A 19,747-nucleotide genomic window follows, 5' to 3' on the forward strand; every position below is an offset into this window, starting at 1 on the left:
AGGCATAGTTGTGTGCGGGAGATTCTTCTACTTCATGAAAACTTCCAACAATGAATTGAGTATATATTTGTGGATATATTCGATAAGGAAGAAGTTTGAAACATTTGAATAGATTCAAATAAATTTCAGCATGAAGTGGAAATCATCGTAATAGAAAAGTCAAATATCTATGTTTGGATCATGGAGGAAATATTTGAATTACGAGTCTTTAGCGAACATCTAAGAGAGTTATGAAGTTGTTCTACAACTCACGTTTCTTGGAGTATCATAGTGATGATGGAGTATCCGAGAGATGTATCCAAACCTTGTTGGATCAATGATGAGATAAAATATTGATGCCATTATAATTTTTGTGGATTATGCTTTAGTGACTACCGCTTTTACACTGAATAAGAGCATCATCATGATCCGTTGAAATGACACCATACGAGTTATGGCATGGGTATAAATCCTAATAGTCCTTTCTTTAAATTTTGGTCTAAGAGTTTACAACCAAAATCGGATGAATGTCTTTGTAGGTTATCCCAAAAGAATTGATTGGGAATTCTTTCCACTATAAAGTAAAAGACAAATGTGTTTGTCAATATTACTTGTTTATTTCCAAGAAATTGTTTTCTAAGCGAAGTATTTGAGTGGGAGGACAATAGAACTTGATAAGGTTTATGAACCTGAGCATAATGATCAGAGTAGCGCAGCATCGGAAATTGGTTCCGGAAGCGGCCACGACGATCATGGCTTCCATGACTACAAAGTGTTTTAGCCATGGAGATCGAAGTACTTATTGAACCTTGTAGGTATGGTTTACTTTGTGATCAAATAAATGATTTGTGGACAAAGGATTGATTTTGAACAATGATAAACCAACTACAAACAAAGAAGTTGTGATGGGCCCTGACTCCATTAAAATGGCTATACGCCATGAAATCCAAGATAGATGAATACTTTTTGAAAGTAAATGGATCTATAAAATTGATAGACTTGGATGAAATATCCTTGAAGAAGCTTGACTTGTCGAAAAGTTGTTTACGACAAAATTCAAAGAATTGACTACGATAAGATTAGATCTTCCGTAGCAATGCTTATAGTCTATGAGGATTATTCTAGTAATCGCTACATATTTCTTTTAAGAGATATGTTAGTAGGATGGCAAAATACACTACTTAACAGAAGTGTGTATTAAAGGTGTATACAAGATACAAACCAAGAGTTTTGCTGGTCCATGGAATACTAGATAGGTATACAAACTTCAATTGGATGAAGTTAGTATCGCGGAGTTGGAATCTTCACCAGATGAAATAGTCAAAAAGTTTTTGATTTCATCAGAGACAATGAAGATGCTTGTATTTGCAAGAAACTAAGTGGGAGCGCTGAGACATATTTATAATACTTATGTAGATGACATATAGTTGGTTATAAATAATGTAATTATATACTTGATTAAAAAGGTTTCATTGAAAATTAAACTTCAATGAAAGGATATGGACTAAAACATATTTAGTGTCAAGATCTATGAAGATAGATTGAAACACATAATAAGTTTAAGTCAAAGTACATAGAATGGATATTGAAGAAGTTCAATATAGAAATATTAAATGTTCTTGTCATGTGAAGGGTTAACAAGACTTGAGTATATCGTACACTCGATGAGTAAAAACACATGAGTGATTTTAGATCACGAATAATATGTACAAAATCAGATGTCATATGCTCTAAAATGTTATGAGCATGTACCAAAATGATTCATGTGATGATCATTGAAAAACAGTAAGAATATTCTTGGGTACTTAATAAGAACCAAGGATATATATAGTTTTGTATGGACAATGACAAACAAATCGCTGTAAGGTGTTGCACCGATATTTGTTTTGTCACATATGAAAATAAAATTTTAAATCTCAAATTAGACTAAGTGTTGTTTTTAAAAGGTAGCACAATGAACTAGAAGTTGTCTATACTAAATTTAGAAGAGTTCTAATATTGTGACGGATTCTACAAAAGAAGGCAGAGTATGTCATTGTTTTGACAATGACAAAGGATGTTAAAGTCAAGAAGTTCTTTGAGAACTTGGTGTAGTTCCGACAGAGTCAGAACTTTGAAGCTATATTGTGTGTGACAATATTAGTGACATATTTCGGACCGCGGAATTAAGGTTCCACCAGAAGACCAAACATATTTAATGCCGACTCATTTTGAAATGAGTGATGCGTTAAGACGCAAATGAATTACAAAATACATACGTTTCTGAGCGTGTCAGATCCGTGGACTAAAACCTCTCCCGTGAGCAAAACATGATAAAGCACCAGAAGGCCAAGGTGTTATATCTTTACAAATGTAAACTAGATTATTGACTCTAGTGCAAGTGGGAGATTGTTGGAGATATGCCCAAGAGGCAATAATAAATGGTTATTATATATCTTTGTGTTTATGATAATGTTTACATATCATGCTATAATTGTATTAACCGAAACATTAATACATGTGTGTTATGTGAACAATAAGGAGTCCCTAGTAAGCCTCTTGTATAACTAGCTTGTTGATTAATAGATGATCATGGTTTCGTGATCATGAACATTGGATGTTATTAATAACAAGGTTATGTCATTATATGAATGATGTAATGGACACACCCAATTAAGCGTAGCATAAGATCACGTCATTGAGTTATTTGCTATAAGCTTTCGATACATAGTTACCTAGTCCTTATGACCATGAGATCATATAAATCACTTATACCAGAAAGGTACTTTGATTACACCAAATGCCACTGCGTAAATGGGTGGTTATAAAGGTGGGATTAAGTATCCGGAAAGTATGAGTTGAGGCATATGGATCAACAGTGGGATTTGTCCATCTCGATGACGGATAGATATACTCGGGCCCTCTCGGTGGAATGTCGTCTAATGTCTTGCAAGCATATGAATGAGTTCATAAGAGACTACATACCACGGTACGAGTAAAGAGTACTTGTCAGAGACGAGGTTGAACAAGGTATAGAGTGATACCGATGATCAAACCTCGGACAAGTAAAATATCGCGTGACAAAGGGAATTGGTATCGTATGTGAATGGTTCATTCGATCACTAAAGTCATCGTTGAATATGTGGGAGCCATTATGGATCTCCGGATCCCGCTATTGGTTATTGGTCGGAGTGAGTACTCAACCATGTCCGCATAGTTCACGAACCGTAGGGTGACACACTTAAAGTTGGATGTTGAAATGGTAGAACTTGAATATGGAATGGAGTTCGAACATTTGTTCTGAGTCCCGGATAAGATCCCGGACATCACGAGGAGTTCCGGAATGGTCCGGAGAATAAGATTCATATATAGGATGTCATTTTATGTGTATTAAAATGATGCGGAAGGTTCTATGGAAGGTTCTAGAAGGTTCTAGAAAAGTCCGGAAGAAACCACCAAGGGAGGTGGAGTCCACATGGGACTCCACCACCTTGGCCGGCCAGCCCTAGTGGGGAGGAGTCCCAAGTGGACTCCCCTTAGGGTGGCCGGCCACCCCCCCATATGGGAGGTGGAACTCCCACCTCTAGTGGGAGTCCTAGCTTGGCTAGGTTTCCCCACCATATGGAAGGTTTTTGGTTCGGGTCTTATTCGAAGACTTGGAGACCAACTCTTGGGGGTTCCACCTATATAATGAGGGGCATAGAGGAGGGGGCCGGCCACCACAAGCCCATAGGCTGGCCGCACCCCTTAGTGGCCGGCCACCCCTCTCCCCAAACCCTAGCCGCCCCGCTCCTCCACTTCCCGCACGCTTAGCGAAGCTCCGCCGGATTTCTCCACCACCACCGACACCACGCCGTCGTGCTGCCGGATTCAAGAGGAGCTACTACTTCCGCTGCCCGCCGGAACGGGAGGTGGACGTCGTCTTCATCAACAACCGAACGTGTGACCGAGTACGGAGGTGCTGCCCGTTCGTGGCGCCGAAGCGATCGTGATCAAGATCTTCTACGCGCTTTTGCAAGCGGCAAGTGAACGTCTACCGCAGCAACAAGAGCCTCATCTTGTAGGCTTTGGAATCTCTTCAAGGGTTAGTCGCGTTCATCCCCTCGTTGCTCCCATCTTCTAGATTGCATCTTGGCTTGGATTGTGTGTTCGCCGTAGGAAAATTTTTGTTTTCTATGCAACGAATCCCTACAGATCACCGGCGCCACGAACGGGCAGCACCTCCGTACTCGGTCACACGTTCGGTTGTTGATGAAGACGATGTCCACCTCCCGTTCCAGCGGGCAGCGGAAGTAGTAGCTCCTCTTGAATCCGACAAGCACGACGGCGTGGTGCTCGGTGGCGGTGGAGAACTCCGGCAGAGCTTCGCTAAAGCACGCGGGAGCTATGGAGGAGAGGGGGCGGCTAGGGTTTGGGAGGGGTGGCCGGTCACTCAAGGGGGCGGCCGGGTTGTGGTCTTGGGGTGGCCGGCCCCTCCCCTTGGCCCCTCATTATATAGGTGGAAGCCCCAAGTGTTGGACTACAAGTCTACGAATAAGACCCGAACCCAAAACCTTCCATGTGATAGGGAAACCTACCCAAGGTGGGAATCCCACTTGGGGTGGGATTCCCCCCTTCCATGTGGGGGGGTGGCCGGCCCCCTTTGGGGGAGTCCACTTGGGACTCCTCCCCCTTTAGGGTTGGCCGGCCATGGAGGTGGAGTCCCTTTGGGACTCCACCTTCCCATAGTGTTTTCTTCCGGACTTTTCTAGAACCTTCTAGAACCTTCCATAGAACCTTCCGGATCATTTTAAATCTTATAAAATGACTTCCTATATATGAATCTTATTCTCCGGACCATTCCGGAACTCCTCGTGATGTCCGGGATCTCATCCGGGACTCCGAACAAATATTCGAACTCCATTCCATATTCAAGTTCTACCATTTCAACATCCAACTTTAAGTGTGTCACCCTACGGTTCGCGAACTATGCGGACATGGTTGAGTACTCACTCCGACCAATAACCAATAGCGGGATCCGGAGATCCATAATGGCTCCCACATATTCAACGATGACTTTAGTGATCGAATGAACCATTCACATACGATACCAATTCCCTTTGTCACGCGATATTTTACTTGTCCGAGGTTTGATCATCGGTATCACTCTATACCTTGTTCAACCTCGTCTCCTGACAAGTACTCTTTACTCGTACCGTGGTATATGGTCTCTTATAAACTCATTCATATGCTTGCAAGACATTAGACGACATTCCACCGAGAGGGCCCAGAGTATATCTATCCGTTATCGGGATGGACAAATCCCACTGTTGATCCATATGCCTCAACTCATACTTTCCGGATACTTAATCCCACCTTTATAACCACCCATTTACGCAGTGGCGTTTGATGTAATCAAAGTACCTTTCCGGTATAAGTGATTTATACGATCTCATGGTCATAAGGACTAGGTAACTATGTATCGAAAGCTTATAGCAAATAACTTAATGACGTGATCTTATGCTACGCTTAATTGGGTGTGTCCATTACATCATTCATACAATGATATAACCTTGTTATTAATAACATCCAATGTTCATGATTATGAAACTAATCATCCATTAATCAACAAGCTAGTTAAGAGGCATACTAGGGACTCTTTGTTGTTTACATATCACACATGTATCAATGTTTCAGTTAATACAATTATAGCATGATATATAAACATTTATCATAAACATAAAGATATATAATAACCACTTTTATTATTGCCTCTTGGGCATATCTCCTTCAGGCACTTGAAGAAAACTATAAACATCGGGTTGCTCGACTTGAGTCTACTCACGGTTGCAAGCATCAGTGCCCAGACTCGGGGGCTACTTCCATCGGGAGCGCTGGGCGCGCACCCGATAAAATTATCGGCTCCTCTAGGTCATCATCAAAATCATCGGCTCCTCATGGGTATCATCAAAATCATCGGCTCCTCTGGGCCATCATCAAAATCATCGGCTCCTCTCGGCCATCGTCTGAATCATCGGCTCCTCTGGGCCATCATCCAAATCATCGGCTCCTCTGAGCCATCATCCGAATCATCGGCTCCTCTGTGCCATCATCCAAATCATCGGCTCCTCTGAGCCATCATCCAAATCATCAACTCCTCTATCAATGACATCATCAGAGTCATCGACATCATGTTCTCGGAACTCGAGGACATGTACGGTATTTGACTTAGCATTTTTACACCCTGTACATAACTATTTCATATTTATTTACAGGCTCGGGGGTTACTCCCATCGGGAGCGCTAGTCGCGCACCCGATTAAAAAATGGAAGCCTCATCAACAATGAAGAATAAACTCGAAGACATCAGCATCAAGATCTTCGAGTAGTACAACTTGAGTCTATGCGTGGCTGCAAGCACCCGCCCATAGACTCGGGGGCTACTCCCATCGGGAGCGCTTCGCGCACCCGACAGAAAGCAACTTCGACTCTACATCAAGCGCAAGATTCAACGGATGATCAAGACATTCGGCGAAGACAACTTTAGTCCCTGCCCGAAGCTTCACTTCGGCCAGACACTCGGGGGCTACTGACGTGGGCATAACCCTTCGGGTACTCGACATTGCCATACCCGATGCAAACTATGAAGCTGGACCAACACGAGGACTCGACAAGCTAGACCTGCACGCGCCTCAACTCTGACTACAAGGAAAGAAGACTCCAATACGAATCCTACTAGGACTCTTGTAAACCCTAGCTTGGCTGATATATAAAGCTAGGCAGGGGCACCCCTTAGGGACACAATGAGAAACATAATCATAGAGGCGACACGCTTAGAAACCGCAACCCGCGGATTAGAACTAGACTAGATCCAACTACTCCGCTTATGGCGGCCCCCTGTACTCATATTTACATATACTGGATTGCTAGCAGGACGTAGCGATCCTCCACCGCGGGGACGTGAACCTGGGTACGTCGTGTACCGCCTCGCTCCCGGAACTTCTATCGTCGCCTTTCTCTAAAAACCCAAGCCCCTCATGGTTTGTATACTCCTTTACCGGCACCTACTACACCTTGGGAGGATATTAGTATGGATTTTGTGTTGGGATTGCCGCGTACTAAGAAAGGCCATGATTCTATATTTGTGGTAGTGGACAGATTTTCTAAGATGTCACACTTTATTGCCTGCCACAAAAGCGACGATGCGTCGCATATTGCTAACCTGTTTTTGAGGGAGGTTGTACGACTACATGGAGTCCCGAAGACTATTGTTTCTGATCGTGACGTGAAGTTTATGAGCTACTTTTGGAAGACGCTGTGGAGAAAGCTGGGGACGAAGTTGCTTTTCAGCACTACTTGTCATCCTCAAACTTATGGTCAAACTGAAGTGGTGAATAGAACATTGTCACAACTGTTGAGATCCATGATCAAGAAGAACCTGAAGGAGTGGGAAGAGTGTTTGCCACATGTGGAGTTTGCTTACAACAGGGCGGTACACTCTACCACGGAGCTATGTCCTTTTGAAGTGGTGTATGGTTTCAAACCCATTACCCCACTTGATTTGTTGCCTTTTCCCATACATGAGAGAGTGAATATGGAGGCATCCAAGAGGGCAGATTTTGTGCGAAACATTCATGAGAAGACTAAAGAGTTGATAGAAAAGAAAGGCAAGAGCAATGCTGCAAGAATGAAGAAGAAGCGCAAGGAGATGTTGTTCAAGGCTGGTGATATGGTCTGGGTACATTTTCGCAAGGATAGGTTCCCGAAGCTGCGGAAGTCTAAGTTGAAGCCTCGTGGTGCTGGTCCTTACAAAGTGCTTGCCAAGATCAATGATAATGCATACTCGATAGATCTTCCAGGTGATGAGTTTGGTGTCAGTAATTCTTTCAATGTTGCTGATTTGACACCATATGACGGAGAAGACCTTGGAGCGTCGGGGTCGACGCCTTTTGAAGGGGGGGGGAGATGATGAGGACATCCCTACCTCACTACTACCTCCGTCATTACAAGCTGAAGATGATCCTGCTGTGAAGCTCAAGTCCAATGAAGTTAGGATTGGACCAATAACACGAGCTCGTGTGAAGCTACTCAAACAACAGGTGAACTTGTTCCTAAACGATACTTTGATTGACGAGAACTTTATACTGCCTAAGTGCTATTACTTATGTATGATCAGGTATGAGGAGGGAGCAAGCATCGCACGAGGAGGAGAGGAGCAGCTGGACCAGAAGGTGGACGTGAAGCTGGACATGGAGCTGGACATGAAGACATCCCATGGACGCGCGAGGGAGGAGCGGGAGGAAGGCGCGAGAGGGGAAGCTGAAGTCCAGGCCAGTGCCAGATCCGGTCCGATCGGCCGTGCCACCGGACCATCCGGTCCCAGGCCCAGTCCGACCGGATCCTGCGCCAGGTCCGCCCGGTTTCAACCGGGTTTTCAACCGGTGCCATCCGGGGCGATGTCCAGTAAGCCCGGAACGCCACCCGGTCACCGCCGACGCCAGGCCCGGTTTCAACCGGACCGGCCGGTCCCAGACCCGGTCGACCGGCCTCCCGACCGGCCGACTCCGAGTCTGTCTCGACCAGATCTGTTCTGGGTCGGTTATTTTCGTACTTTTTTCGACCTGAGGTCGTCCTGAACTCCTATATAAGTCCCCAGGACGCCCTCCTAGCTGCTTTAGACCATGTTTAAGATAAACCCTAGTTCTTAGTTGTTTGCTTATGCAAAACTATTGAATCCCTACACCATATTGCTTGATATTGTGTAGATCTGAAAGTCTTGTGTGATCTGTTGTTCCATTGGGAATTAGTAGATTGCAACTTACCGCTTCGTGGTCGGCGGCTACGTGCGCAAGTGTGTGGAGTTGCGAATATCTTGCAGGGTTGAGAGCTGTTGCATTGGCGACAGGGACAAATCGAGAGATCTCGTTGCGTCATACAAGTTATCATCACTACATCGTCGTGTTCCTCCGCTGCTATCACCCCGTGATCATCATCACCACCGTTGCTTACTGAGAAGATCGGGCCACCCCATATGAGGCGGAGTAGAAGAAGAAATCTACGAAGAGAATGTGAGCAGGTTAAAACTTAGCCGGATCCTATGTTAAAAATTCTAGTCATCCCTACCAACTATGGTGAGAAGGCAAAAGCTTGAAGGCATACCAGAATGGTTTCCGCGGTGGTCGGGGTCGCCGGCGACGAGGTTTCGCTGCGGTGGCTCGCCGGACTTAAGAACACGAAGAACACAGCGCGGCGGCGACGGTGCTCCGGCGAAGTTCCGGCGGACTCCGGTGCGGCGGAGTAGGAGCTCAGAGGCGGCGCTGTGTTGAGAGGTGAAAAGGGGGCGAATGGGATGATTAGGGTTGAACGGCGGATATTTTATAGGCCGAAGGGAGGAGATTCGTGCTCCGCATCCTGTGGTCGGAACGCAAGCGTCGCGCCGTTGGATGAGCGACATGTGTCAGAAAACCTAAGCGGTAAAAATGGCTAAAGATAAGTTACCACTCAAATCGCCCGAAAATGGCGCCAAGATTGGCGGAACCGTTTGAACCTTTCGTAGGTTCCGGGTAGTGGTTTGAAAAACTGTGAACTCTTGTCCAGGCAGGGGAGTAACCCGGAGACATGTCGCAAGGATACTGTCGATGGATGAAGTCCCGCAGGATGAAGATATTTTCCGACCAAGAGTTGGGAAAGGAGAAAATATGAAGTTAGAGTTCTTCAAGTTTCCCCATGTTGCCGAGATTGCCGGAAGACGTGAAGCGTAAGCAAGGCAGAAACAAGAGGTGAATCTCCGAGAACTCTGGGGGCTACTATTGTGGGTATACTTCATGGGTGTACCATCGACAGTTCCTAGATACGGCAAGCCCGGGTGGCCCACAGATGGTGATGTGGCATGTGGCCCATCGGGTGGCCCAGTTGCTGTTGATCATGAAGGATGAAGTCCAGCCTAGGATCAGTAAGCCGGATCCCAACCGACCTTCGGAGGAGGCCGGATCCGTCAAGGCCCATGAGGAACCCGGATCCAGTACGACGTGGATGGAAGGCGGATCCTTGACGTACACGGCAAGACATTGTACCGTAGTTAGGCAACCTGTAATCCGGCTAGGACTCTCTATGTAAAGCCTAGATCCATGCGCCTTTATAAGCTGGATCCCGGGAGCCCTAGAGGCACAACCAAAACTCATTGTAACGACGCGAAAGCGCCCAGATAATTCCAGACAAGCAGCAGTAGGCCTTGCCATCGTGCGAGTGTTCCGAAGCTGGGTAAATCGCGTACCACCGTCCCGAGTGCTCTCCGCCCTATGGCCCCTACTTCTTCTCCCCCCCCCCGTGAGGATCCCTCCTCTGGGGTACCGTCGAATAGGCAACGACGGCTTGTATTCATTTCATCCGAGGATCGGGTGAATTCCCCGAAGTTTTTTTACAGCATAGGATTACATGGAGAGACAGGGAGACATCACCCAACAAGAGAGGGGGTGTGTGCTCGGGGGGAAGAAGCAGGTCACGCCGCAGCATGCCAGCGCCTGGGGAGGAAAAAAGCAAGCCAAATATCGACGTCAGCTCGCTTCGACATAGGGAGACGACTGCGCCAGAGAACAGCGTCGTCGCGGCATCGTTTCCGGACAAGCTCAATGGAGGGGGCGAGGCCGTTGAAGACGACATCGTTTCGATGTTTCCAGAGCTGCCACAGGCAGAGGAGGCGAAGAGTGGAGTTTGACAAAATTAAGGGGGCTACAGAGAGAAAATAAAAGTAGTTACAAGAAAGGTGTTGATTCGAAGTCATTGTAAGGTACTACTCTATCCAGAGATCTAAGATTTATGCCTTGAACAACCCAAAGTTAAGTTAATAATGTGCTAGGCCCATTCCATTTACTTGCAACCCATAGCCTATGCAGGTATAGCTATATATAACCATTCGACGCGCAAAAAAACCCACTCGTGGTTTGGTTTCTTCACCGAAATTAGAGCAAGGAGGGCTTTGTATGTGTGTGTGTTTCCTTCATTTTTTTTTCACTCTCCATGATGTCAACTAGGAATGAGTTGCATCAGGAACTTGTGATGTTCATGGAAACCAATTCTTGGTTCCTAATGCAACATGAGTTGTACACTTGATGCTGATGGGACCTCAATGGACTGGGTTCTCCAAAGCGGATGAACCAGCCTCAGACATTGGGCTAGGAGGGATTTCGTGATACCATCTCTCGCTGTTGAGTTTCAGGTACTACGATAACAATAGGACTGGCATTTCAACCTGGTACTACTTTGTATATAGACTTTTATCACTCTGTAATGGTTTATAGAACTTAGTTTTCTAAAGGAAAATGATTCGTTGCCCCCGGGGGATAAGGCGCTCCCAGCCCCCGGGTCCCCAGCCGTCGGATCAACTATTTTGATGGTTAGATTTGCATGTAGCAAAAAAACATCTTTGGCAGCAAAAAATCACCCCCGGCAGCAAATGACTGAAGCAAAAAACGGTTCGTTCAGAAAAAGAAAAATAAAAAGGCTGGGCTCGCTGGAGACCTCCCGGAGACCACGTAGCAAAAAAAAATGTGATAATGTAGCAAAGATGAAAATCGTCAGAGACATCGCCGGAGACAACGTAGCAAACATATTATCACGATGTGATGCTATTTTTTTGCTATGATTGTTTTGTTGTTTTGCTACTTTAATTTAAAAAAATTGCTACGAGCTCTCCGGCGAGATCTCCGGCGAGGTCTCCGGCGAGCTCAACCTTTTTATATGATTTCGTAACTGAACCGTTTTTTGCTACAATGTAGCAAAAGCGGGTTATGTTTTTGCTGCCGGGAGGTATTTTTTGCTACATTCAGTAGAAGCAGATCTGACCGTCCAAGATAGCTGATCCGATGGCTGGGGACCCGGGGGCTGGGAAATCAGATCCCCCGGAGGACGCCCAGCACTTTCCTTTTCTAAACCAGCCTATTAATTTTCACGGACCTTAACTTATTCTCCGATGTATGTACGGTCCGGTTCAAAGTTTGGTTGTAGTGTTTCTGTCTACCTCTAGCTCCAGATTAATTTATCCATCTCCTAACTCCACTCTTGCAAGAAATGAACTTCTCCCAGCGGCACAAGTGGAGGGGTGTGTTTCTATGAAGGAAAAAACCTGCTCTACTCTGAACTAGAACCTAAAACATGTCTTTTCTGGTTTGTATTTCTCTAGAGAACTCAAAATGTCTTCATGATAAACTTGAAGGTGAAATATGCTTCTGTTGAACAAACTTTGTATCATTTCCGTGGACAGTTGGTTCCTTAGCATGCCTTTGATGCCGATGAACTAGGTGTTAAAATTTGTAATCCATCCTTTTCAAAATTTCTAGATCCTGCTTGTATTCCCAAATCATCAATTTGACCTACGAAGTATTTCTTGTCCTACATGCAGCACAACAACATGGTTGTGCAATTCTACAAACGATCGCGGTGTTCAAGACGAGGACGAGGACGCCTTCGTGCCGGTCTGCTGCATCTCCCAGCTGAAGCTCGCCGACTTGCCGTCCTCCTCCTCCTCGCCGCCATCGCAGCTGTCTCCGGCATATGAGTTGGCACTTCTAAAGAATTAACATGCTGTTGTGATTGCTGTTGATAGAACATATTTAGTTTTGTGAACAAGTTCGTTCCCTGTTTATTTTCACGGACCCTAACTTATTATCCGATGAGAACGATGATAACCAAGTTGCCTACCTAGTGGAGGGGTGTGTTTCTACGAAGAAAAAACCCTGCTCTACTCTGAACTAGAACCTAAAACGTGTCTTTTCTGCTTCGTTCTTCTCTAGAGAACTAAAATGTCTTCATGAGAAACTTGAAGGTATTTGTTGAACAAACTTTGTGTCATTTCTGTGGACAGTTGGTTCCTTAGCATGCCTTTTGATGCCGATCAAGTAGGTGTTAAAATTTGTAATCCATCCTTTTCAGGGTTTGTAGATCCCGTTTGTATCCATGAAACAACTCAATTACTCACATCAGTTCAGTTACTTTCAGCACAATCCACCTCAAAAAATTACATCTCTCAGTCTCAGGTCTCTCCTTCGCTGTACACAGGGGAAAAAAGCCTCAATCCCGAATACTCAGTTACGTTGTTCTGGTCCTACATGCAGCACTGCAGCATGGCTGTGCAAATCTACAACCGATAGCGGTGTTCAAGACGACGACGACGCCTTCGTGCCAGTCTGCTGCATCTCCCAGCTGTAGCTCGCTGACTTGCCGTCCTCCTCCTCCTCCTCGCCGCCGTCGCAGCTGTCTCCGGCGGTCGCCGACACGTCGCGGCTGGACCCGGTTGTCATCAGACGCAGGGGCCCCTGGGGCGAGCCCGACTGCGACGTGCTGTGCTGTGACGTGGTGTACTGCTCCGGCGGTGGCCAGACGCCTGCGGACTGCTGCTGCCGATCGCTGTTGGATGTTCGCCGCGTGTGTAGCCTGTATTTCTGCAGTGTTTTTTTGTACACGTGGTCAATGCTCCGATGCTTGATGATGATGATCACACTAGCTGGTGTGGTCTGAAACTCTGAATGGATCAGACGACTGAACTTGGAACAGAAGGCGGTTAGGAACAAACCTGCAGATGGCTCTTCACCTCATCATTCGTGAGCCCGTCCACCTTCATCATGTCCCTGATCTGCTTCGGAGTGGCAACTGCATCAAGAGCAAGCAAAGAAAAATTCAGGACATCAATCAAGAACAACATAGTATTCTGATTCTTCAGAGCAATGCAGCAGAAACAATGTGATCATTGCTCCGTTCTTCGCTCACCATGCGGGCCGCCGAGGCGCTGGAGCGCGGCAACGAATCGGCGGTGCAGCTCGGGCGACCAGCACCTCCTGGCCTTGCGCGACTGCTGCCGCCGCTGCTCTCCGGCGTCTGTGACGGCGCTGCTGTTGGCGCTCGGGGCGGCCGGGCCCGGCACATCGATCACAGGGGATGTCAGAGACAGGTCCGGGACTGCCATGGTGGCCGCCTCTGGTCTCTCCGATGATTTTGCAAAGACTGGCATGCCATTCAGTTGCATGAATGCACTGGACACCTGATCGAATCGAAATTGACAGCACAAGTTAGAAAAATAGGTAGATGCATATGAGTTGGCACTTCTGAAATTGACATCACAAGTATAAAAGCAAAATATATCAAGATTTTCTTTCCTCCGGATGGAATGCAGATGCTATAAGCTTGGCATGAATTTGACATGGTAGTACTTATCTTTGAATTGAGAAAACTAACAGCTAAGTATAATATAACTAGATACTTCTAAAAATAGCATGACAAACAGATGTTGTGTTTTATGTGACGTATTTTTCCCCTTCTCTTGCTGCTAGCACAGAATTGGCCACTTGATGTAAAGTCTCGTAATCTTTCATTGTCACATAATTTAAATTCGACATATTTCTTGAACAAATCAGCTCTTGGCTCTTGCATGTTTGTTCTTGTCTCCCTCTCTAAACCATGGTTTTAAATAGCCGGCTATAGCCTGGCTATAGCCCGGCTATAGCCTTTCGGGAGACCTGCCGCTGCGGCAATGCCCTTTATAGGTTAAATGAGAAAAAACCGCTAATAGCCGGCTATAGCCTAATTTAGCCCCTATTTATCCGCTAAACCTCCTGCATTTTGGATTTATCTTCTTTTTTCTTTTTCATTTCTTGTTTTTCGAATTTGCGTTTAATATAATTAGATAAAACTTGTGAGTTGAATAACTGAATACTTATTTGCCTTGAATAGTTGAATAATTTGTATCACGAATCGTATTTGAGTCATAGTTTTCTCTTCTTTTGGTAAGATATAACAGAAACATTCCAATTTTTTGAAAAAAGGCTAAATGGAATAGCCCGCTATAACCCGGCTATAACCTTTTATAGCCTTCAAAAAAATTGCGGCTAAATAAAATAGCCGGCTATTTTAAACTATGCTCTAAACCATTCCTTATTAAACAAAGTAGTAGTGGTAGCTGCAGCAGTTAGCAGGATAAATTAAACAAAGTACTACGTATTATGCCACCAAATTTCAAACCGCCCAAAAAAAAAATCCATTTGCATCTTCGTGCCGTAGTAGTACTACTTCTGTGTGCAAAGAGCAATTTGCATTTCACGGCTGTCTCTACCTTTTGGGGCTGTTTCCTGTCACTGCCGCCATTGCTGGTGCTGGTGCTTGCGCAGCTGTGGCTCCCGCAGGTCCAGAGCTGCGCGGAGCTCATCCAGCTCCTCTTGTCGGTGCCGTCCGCCTCCGTCTTGACGCCCTCCGCCTTCCTCTTCGCCGGCGGTGACAGTGACGGCGCCGTGGCGAGCAGCTGGTCCGGCGCAGGCCTCTTCCGGTGCTGGGCCAACTCATCTTTCAGCCACTAGATCACTGCACCCAATACAAGAGGAAACAAAAAAACTCAGCCAAATAATCCAAGAAACCAGGTACAAGTAGAACACGGATGCTGCGAGAAGGGATGGACGGATGGACGTACCGTCGGCGATGAGGTGGACGCTGATGGGGAGCTCGCGGCGGAAGACCTCCATCTTGGCCTTCTCGACCTCGAGGCTCCTTGCGCACTCCTCGAGCCTGGCCGCCTTCTCCGCCGAGCCGGACCTTGCCGCGGCCGCCCTGAGCGAGTCCGTCGCCGTCCTCGCCGCCATCGCCCGCAGCCGGTGCTGGTCTTCCCCCGTTCCGCCGCAGTCCTTACTCACCGCAGACGACGGCACCATCGCTGCAGGCGATCCAGAGATCCCTGGCTTGCACGGATCCGCGCGCGAAGAGGAGGTTGCAAATGGAAATGGTGGTGCGGTTGGCGTGCTGCTGCTCCTTCTTGAGGGAGGAAGAGACGGTTTAGGTGGCCGGGGCGGAGGGGCAGAGCGGTAATTCCGCGAATGAGCAGCACAGAATCGTCCACGGAAGATACTACTGTCTTCTTCTTACGTGTTCCCCACTCTGCCCTTTATTCTCTGTCAAGCATCCCAAGAATCAACTTAGTTACCGTTCGCAGGTTTTTACCGAGAGCGGACGAATAGCGCCCGGGCTGGGGTGATCCGTTTATCAGGACACGGCATCGATGGTGTTGAGAGCATGCAGGAGCAATAAATGAAACATGGGTGATTTCGTTAAAATTCACAATACAATGGAGTACTCGGATGGAACGAACCGTACGGACAGTATATTGGGTAGCTCGGAGCGAGCTCGACATAAATTGCATCGGGTCACCTGGTGCAGGTTGCAGCCTGGAACAGCTTGTACCCCCGATTGGTCAGGCCCATCATGTATTCGAATCATCCTGTACCAAAATCCTACTGCCAGCGTCATTCCCCAATCTCTTTGAGCTCGACGGAGATAGCGAGGTGATTTCGTCTGCGGCGGCGCTCCTTCCACGCTGGAGCGAGGCCAAGCGCCCGGCGAAGAATTGAGCAAATTCTCCCTCTGCAAAGCTCACGGGCACCGAGTTCTTCGGAGATCTGGTGCCAAGGTATACATGCGACTCTGTTGTCTCCCCTTCTTTGATTTGTGCACCGTTGGGTCGTATTGATTCAGGGTAGTTCCCTGTTCGTAGTTTGAAACGTCTCGCGGAAATACGCAGCGGCGGGGAGGAGGTAGAGGCAGTCGTTGGGTGTTCAACCATGGTGCCGGAGATAGCCACAGCGCTGAATCAAAAGGCTCGGGCAAACGGGCTACCTGCAGAGGCGTCCCCGACAAGGTGCTTGATGCAGATAGATCCGTCAATGGAGGCGAAAATGGGGGAACGGCTGTCATCTCTTGATGGAAAACGAAGGTACTGTTCCTAATCTAAATTATGCAGGCGACTGGGACAGATGTTTTCAGCGCCCCTTTGACCTGAACATATGAGGTAAATCTCTCTTAGCATCTAGGTTACGGATGCAAATTGGTAGAAAGATACATTTTTACGTTCCCTGTTTGGTGCAAATTGTGGTCTGCATCTTGCTTGTTCGTAAGTTGGGTGATGCCACTATAGCAATGACACTTTGCATCAGTGGTTAGACGAAGAGAAAAATTGTTGTTACACTTGATGTACCGGGCTTGACTCGTATGCAGATTATGTATAATTTTAATGTCTTGCTCTTACGTAGATAAAATGCTTGTATTACCCTCTGTTGAAAAGATAACAAATTGCAGAGCTCAAAAACAGAACCAGGTAGTTTTAATCACCTGACTTTTCGAATGGTGGGCTGATGGGACTAGAGGATGCACTGCTTAGAGTCAATTTTTTAAATAAAAGTGTAATATTTTCCATAAGATAACACTTCCTAGCCATGTGCTGCACAATCCTTTTTGGTCATCTTTTTGAACTCCGTATTAACTGGACTTTTGGTTCTAACTTACAGGCACCGGTAGGGAAGCCACCCCCTGAGAGGGCAATGGGCATTGAATTTTCACGCTTGAGTGTGCAGGAACAAACTTTGCGCGACTATCCAATTAGAGGAAATGGTGATGTACATGGTACCTAGGAGCATTGGTCCAGACCGATCGCTCTGTTAGAATCTTTGAATTGTGCGTGTGAGACCTCTGCGTGACCATTGCGACTTCTGGGCGAAGGTTCCGTGTATATATGTGTCATGCACTCAGCCTTCGGCGCCATGGTTACTCTACATGCACTGAGATTTGTAATGAAAAAGAGAAACAAAGACGTTCCGTGAACCCCAGCTATCTTTTCTAGGTTCGCTAAAAATTAATTCCTATTTGATCTTTGTGGTTGTCATTGAGTTGAAATAAGTTAGCATTAGCGACTGAACTTGACAAACTCCTGAAGTAAGAAGTCCTGCTGATTCGACTAGCCAGGCACACTTCATGTTATTATCTGCACAGAATACATCATTTGACATTGATACTTTGGATGAAAGGAGAACTACAACTCAGCGTTTCATGTGGTGTGTTAGTCCAAAACCATCCTGCTGAATCCTATTCGTTAAGTTCATGGATTGAGTAAAGACTGTACCTACACTGGAACCACCATAAAACGTGTTCTTCACTGGTAAAAGTATGCTACTATGTACATTGCTTGTTGAATTATCAATATAAATCAATGAACATTTAAAAGTAAAAATTATGTTGGTTATTTCTTGACCTGTCGTTGCTTTATCACTGGGAACCACAATAAAATGATAGGGACTGTAGTATCACCTGCTAGGAAAAATATACGGGCCATTGATTTTTTTTTTGTCCGGCGACCAGCCAAGAGCCAAATATTGGTTCCTCGGGCATATTCATCAAATTTCCTTTGGTGCATTGTTGTTCATTTCAGATCTCTTACCACTACCACTCTGTTCAGTGCTCAAATTAATTTACTGCAGGCATCCATGCAGGATAATGTCTTAGTTCAGTAAAATTGTTTGAATATAATTGGCATTGCCACCATTTCTTTTCATGGTGCTCCTGAATATGTTTTTGTTTTGCAGGGTCATCCAAGTCCTATGGATGATATTCAACCAGCTGTAAAAAGTGCCTTGACGAAGGCTTACAAGCAAGGAACTAGTTATCCGATCAGCAGATCAAATAAATATCTCAGGCAGGAAACACAAACTTTAAAGAAACGAGTGGCGACACTCCTGGAGCCATTTGATGAGAGTTTGCCTGACAAAAGTGGAGTAGCATCAGCTAAAAGTGTTGAAGAAGAAGCTTTTGATGCTGAAAATGATGGTATGTGCTTTCTTAGTCAATAAATACAATCAGACAAGGGTTTTAAGTGAAGGATAAACATAATGCAGAAATAGAATTGTTGGAGGTTAACACTTCTATGAATTGAATAATCTGCTTGGTCAGGGATGAGTTTCTATCTTAATATACATTTATTCTGTTCTTTAATCTGTAACATGCCATGTAGGCCTTTAGCTGGGGACATATCAGGTGAAAGCATGACCAAGTTCTGAAACACTGAAAAATTCTCCTATTAATGGATCATGTACCAACGGCCAGATTAGATTCTTCATTCCACCACTAATCACTAATGCACATTTTATAGAAATCCCCTGCACTTAATGTACTATCACAACTCACGAAGAGTAGTTCCTGGGCCTTCCAAAATTCTCATAATCGGGTAATTTTTACACGCTAAGAAATATGAACCGGCAAACTTTAGGAAGGACATATGAACAAGCATGTTTATTAATCTGGACCATTCTCGTTAGTACTATTTTATCAGGAAGGAGAGATCACAAATAAGAAACCAAGAAAATCATATTTAGACCATTTTCGTGATAGAAAAATCATGCACATTCCACTGTTTACATCAGTCATGGCATTAAGATAGGCGGATATTGTCACAGATTAAAGTTCTACAGAGCAGTATGATAAAGATTCTATGATATGTTCTTAAATTTCCTGTTGGCAAAGGTCTGCAATGGAGCATCCACACGTATAATTTTGTGCATGCTTAGAATGCCGTATAACTTCTTTCCATGCATGTACTGTTTCAGTATTTCTTTTCAGGATGTTGAGCGGGATTGCCAGGTGCAGAAAGAGGTTTACCAAGCATGGCAGATGATGGTGGTGCAGCAAGATGCCACTAACATTGAATTAGGGATGAGCTACCGATTAATATATTGGTATCCTATTGGTTAATTAGTGGGGGTAGATGTTTTCTACAATGTTCATTAATGATGAACTTTGCCTCATCCAAGAGTATGTAAGATTTTTTTTTGGAAAACCAGATGTATCATGCAATTTTTTTAAATGGAAGCATTGATGAAACGTCAGCGTATGCTGTCATACTATCTATATGAAATTTATTTGGATTGTTAGCATTCCCGTAACTCGAGACATTAAGCTGGTGTGCAGTCTATTCTTTTCTTTAGGAATTTTATATAGCTGTTCTAAACAGTTTG

The 19,747-nt window shown here is 45.4% G+C and overlaps 1 protein-coding gene and 1 long non-coding RNA gene across 2 annotated transcripts; one reads left to right on the plus strand and one right to left on the minus strand.

Annotated features, from left to right (window-relative positions):
* Positions 1–13,087: 13,087 nt before the first annotated feature.
* LOC124655653 (transcription factor HHO3-like) lies at positions 13,088–15,625 on the minus strand. Its single transcript, XM_047194514.1, has 5 exons — positions 15,335–15,625; positions 15,037–15,273; positions 13,698–13,968; positions 13,504–13,580; positions 13,088–13,372 (listed from the first exon to the last, which is right to left on the minus strand). Exons 1-5 carry the CDS (start codon positions 15,623–15,625, stop codon positions 13,088–13,090), a joined length of 1,161 nt encoding a protein of 386 aa, XP_047050470.1.
* Positions 15,626–16,103: 478 nt separating this feature from the next.
* LOC124654972 lies at positions 16,104–18,775 on the plus strand. Its single transcript, XR_006988534.1, has 3 exons — positions 16,104–16,377; positions 16,462–16,680; positions 18,323–18,775. It is a non-coding gene; the product is annotated as an uncharacterized LOC124654972 (long non-coding RNA).
* Positions 18,776–19,747: the final 972 nt, after the last annotated feature.

This window comes from Lolium rigidum, chromosome 5 (genome assembly GCF_022539505.1).
Source record: "Lolium rigidum isolate FL_2022 chromosome 5, APGP_CSIRO_Lrig_0.1, whole genome shotgun sequence".
Taxonomy (NCBI): Eukaryota; Viridiplantae; Streptophyta; class Magnoliopsida; order Poales; family Poaceae; genus Lolium; species Lolium rigidum.

Bases quoted from the DNA above. Each gene is read 5' to 3' on its own strand.
- LOC124655653 (XM_047194514.1), bottom strand. From the start codon at position 15,625: ATGGTGCCGTCGTCTGCGGTGAGTAAGGACTGCGGCGGAACGGGGGAA. The intron at 15,274-15,334 runs GTTTCTTGGATT...GCAGTGATCTAG, and splicing joins CCGTGTTCTACTTGTACCTG to TGGCTGAAAGATGAGTTGGC. The intron at 13,581-13,697 runs GTGAGCGAAGAA...CTCTTGATGCAG, and splicing joins GCGCCTCGGCGGCCCGCATG to TTGCCACTCCGAAGCAGATC.